This window comes from Mya arenaria, chromosome 14 (genome assembly GCF_026914265.1).
Source record: "Mya arenaria isolate MELC-2E11 chromosome 14, ASM2691426v1".
NCBI lineage: Eukaryota > Metazoa > Mollusca > Bivalvia > Myida > Myidae > Mya > Mya arenaria.
The window spans coordinates 23,689,484-23,693,518 of NC_069135.1; the positions used below are offsets into that span (position 1 = coordinate 23,689,484).

Genomic DNA, 4,035 nt, shown 5'->3' on the forward strand with positions numbered 1-4,035 from the left:
AGTTTACGCTGCATGCCATCTCATGATACAATCACCTACAAATATAACCCTGGTGGATTTTTAGCTTTTATAATATGTTAAAATATCGTCGAAAAATCATGATTGATAGTTGTATTGTGTAAGCAGCCCATAAAGTGTTGTATTTTTTATCGTCAGGGTCAAGACTGATTCTACGCAACTGAGGCCGCAGACAACCTTTTAAAGTTAGCCAGTGGGAGCTTTTGGGATCTGCATCGTACCTTCAAGTTTCTGTTCAAATAACTGGTGAATGTCGGGTGTTTCAGTCCTTGATTTTCATATGTTATCAAAATTTGATATAAAATGTTGACTTAATGATAACATAGCAAAGTGAAGAAAAGTTTGCTCTTCCGCGCATCTACTGATAATTTTGATGATCTTATAGTCAATGTAGGAATATTTTGTAAACGGTATCAAAGGATAAGAGGAACAAAAATGTCTGAGTTTGCCTTCTGCATTAATTCTGATTATTTTGCAAGACGGAGAAAGAAACATAGAGTGTCGATACGTCAAACAATGTTCTACTGTTTTACACAGGTTTGTATTATTGTTTTAATTAAGATATAATTTTTATATCAATAATGTAGATAAACGCGTATGAGTTTAGGCAATTATTAAAAAGCATTATAGGTGAAGCCAATGAAAAGATGAAAGGCGTTTGGTTCAGTTCGAACCATCTTATATTTTCTTATTTTTGTTTTTGAAATCATTAAGACATGATAAACGAACAATACTTTGTCCCAAACAATGATCAAAATGTCGTTTGCTAGTTGTACGAAAACATCCTTTAAAGAAAGAGAGAATGGATTCAAAATATAAATTGCGTTAGAACTTTCATCGAACATCTGTTATTTCAGTACGAGCCACCGCCCTCGCCACCGCCAACACCGCCACCGCCGCCACCGACGCCTCGACCCCCTACACTACAACCTCCTCCCCCACCGCCTCGACCTCCTACACAACGACCTCCTCCCCCACCGCCTCGACCTCCTACACCCCCGACTATACCAGGGGATATTATGATTTTGGTAAAGTCTCTTTTTACAAACGATTCAGAAAACATGGCACGCGTCTTATATTTCTTATCAGAAAAAATATCCAATCAAGACATTGACATTGACATGTACATTGCAAAAATGCGAAATTTACAAAAACATCCAACAAAATTAAAAGAATACATAGTAAGATATATGATAAAGCATACAATGGAGAGTCAAATAGATGCAACCTTCAGGGAGAAGATGAAAGAGGTTCAAAAAGTAGTTGAAAATGAACGCCGGAACACTTGTTCAAACAACATACCAAATGAGGGATCATATAGGAACAGCACAACAAAGGATCGTTCATTTCTGTTTTGTTTCATAAAAGCTCTCAAAGAATTGAGTGATGATGAATTTGAAGCAGTAAAGAAAACCATAAAAACCATAGCACAGGCCGGAGCTCTTGTTGCTTATTACAATCAAGCAGTTAGTGTGGTCAAAGTAGCATTAGTTGCAGTAGAGTTGTCAGGAGAAATTCTAAACAATATAAAGTAGGGATGCAAACGAATATTCGAATATTCGAATATTCGATCAAACGTTTGGTATTCGAATGTCAAAATCGGTATTCGAATATTCGAAAAAAAAAATCAATAAAGAGAACAAAACACATTTTGCCTTCATCACTGATGTTGTTTATAAAGCTCGTTTATCTTGTTTTTACAACGATTGGCCCCTAATCCCAGAGGTGTGAATGTGATGACTAGACACGCGACATGTGTCATTTAGGGACATTTCGTCGGGTACTATAAAAAGTCCCCCTACTTTTACAATAACTGGCTAGGGATCGGCTTTAACACCAATGTGTTGTCTTGGCTGCAAATTATGCTGTGCAAAATAGCGCAAAACGAGGTGATGATATAAATGCCACAATAATGTTGTTGCATATATGTGCTTTAAACTGTTTTCATCTTTCAATACAATTTTCGTGCTTTGAAATGGATTTTTGAATATAATTCCTCTATTGTTGTACAATAAATAAGTCCAATCCACTTATGTTTTCGTTTTACTATTTTACTAGTTCCCGAGTGGTTGGGGGGGGGGGGGGGGGGTGAGCTTATTTACCCTCGCCATCGGGTTATACCCATTCGGCGAGCACGCTACGTTTTACAGTATTTCCACAGATTTAATAACATTTAAAACATCTCGTCTTTAATCGTAGCGTGGGTGCTTTGGACTGTATATATAAAATATTCCTACACAGTATGTATAAATCTTTGGTTAAAAATTCAATATTTAAATAATATCTTAAGTATCTATCACATACGCATTAAAATCAAACACTTCAAATACATCATATACAAACATTTTAGGCTCAGCCTACATTTAAAAAAAAAAAAAAAAAAAAAAAAGATGTGTAAATTTTAAGTTTTCCATAGTTATATTTAGTCAGTTTAGAGGTCAATCTCAGAACGAGGCTGATCATCCTACGGAAAGACCTTCCATTGGCGCAAAACACTGTTTTACTAGGAATCCATCTAATTTCACATTGTTTACAAAAGGCAGCGGAATTGAATTATTCGATTTTGTTGTTTGTCTGTTTATAATGTATTGCTTTTTACTTCCTGAAAATGGAGAATTTCAAAGGCTCATTTGGGGAAATCAGGGTCCGCCGCGCGTACTGGATACGACAAAATAGGGTTTAAATGCCCCGGCTATTACTTTAGCGAATAATAATAGTAGTTTACTACATCTTCTAATATATGTATTTTGCTAATCGAATATTCGAATATTCGATCGAAAGAATTACCGAATATTCGAATATCTGTTTTGCCATTCGTTTGCATCCCTAATATAAAGCGATGGTGGAACGGTGATATCAGTGGACAAAGATGTGTGAAGAATATTACTGACTGCTTAGCAGGTATTGCAGGTGGAGTAGCCGGAGGAGTAGGAGGACAAACGGCAGGTGCTATGATAGGATCTCTAGCAGGACCTGTAGGAGCGTTTATAGGAGCAGCAGTTGGAGGCGTAGTAGGACTTGCTGCAGCGTCCATTGGTGCAAAGTATCTTTCTGCGTCAATCACGCAGCGGGTTTTTAGTTTGCCACCATCGGAAGCACTTGAGAACGCCTATCGATGTCTTGGCGTTGATCGGTCAATGTCCAACGAAGTAATCAACTCACGATATCGTCAACTGACTCTGAAACATCATCCTGACAGAGGTGGAGGCCGAAATGAGTGGGACAAGCTGCAGTATTCCCTGGCAATCATACGGGAAGCTAGAGGAGAGGCCTAAGAAATAGATGAAAATGAATAAACAGGAAGCATGACAGCGTCCATGAACAGTGTTGTGTAGATTACAAAAACCAAAAACGGTGTTAACTGATGATAGAATTGCTGTTGCTTTATTGCTAAAGTTATATTATGTGAATGCTATGTCCATTCCCGTTCATAAAACGATTGAGTGTCTGTCGGTGAATTGAATTGACTTGTTGTCTTTTAATCAGAAAAATTGTGTACAATCATATTTATATTTTTAAATATGACAATATAGTGTATATGTTTTTAATCGTTCTTGAAGTTTCTGTTTTCGCTAGCTATATCTGTAATTATGTCATAATGTTGAACTACCTTCTCAAAATAAAGATCATTAGATGTTAACCTTAGTATCACTACTTGCCTGGAACTATTAAAACAGTGGGAGTATTTTGCGTTCAAACGACAGTACCGCCACATGACGACTGTAGCATTTTGAAAAGCTTTCTTTTGGTTTCGTTGAATCTAGGAATGCTCATATCATAATTAAAACCAGTAGGCAGAGCTCTTACCGTACAAAAAGAAACGTGTGGGTAAAAACAACGTTATTCACTTTACGCACACTACTTATTGAACGCTGTCCTTGACAATATGCTACTAAACAGTTACTTTACCTACTACCCCTGTGATTAAAATTATGAAACTCTCGCTTCGCGCGCGTATTTAATTTCAATTATCTGGATATTGGGTTGTGTTACTATTACAAAACTCTTGGTCTTAAC

At 36.9% G+C, this 4,035-nt stretch overlaps 1 protein-coding gene across 1 annotated transcript; it reads left to right on the top strand.

Moving 5' to 3' along the window:
• The first annotated feature begins 453 nt into the window (after positions 1-453).
• LOC128215931 (vasodilator-stimulated phosphoprotein-like) lies at positions 454-3,293 on the top strand. Its single transcript, XM_052922531.1, has 3 exons — positions 454-555; positions 876-1,046; positions 2,856-3,293. Exons 1-3 carry the CDS (start codon positions 454-456, stop codon positions 3,291-3,293), a joined length of 711 nt encoding a protein of 236 aa, XP_052778491.1.
• The last annotated feature ends 742 nt before the right edge of the window (positions 3,294-4,035 follow it).

Bases quoted from the DNA above. Each gene is read 5' to 3' on its own strand.
- LOC128215931 (XM_052922531.1), top strand. From the start codon at position 454: ATGTCTGAGTTTGCCTTCTGCATTAATTCTGATTATTTTGCAAGACGG. The intron at 556-875 runs GTTTGTATTATT...CTGTTATTTCAG, and splicing joins TGTTCTACTGTTTTACACAG to TACGAGCCACCGCCCTCGCC. The intron at 1,047-2,855 runs GTAAAGTCTCTT...CCTAATATAAAG, and splicing joins CAGGGGATATTATGATTTTG to CGATGGTGGAACGGTGATAT.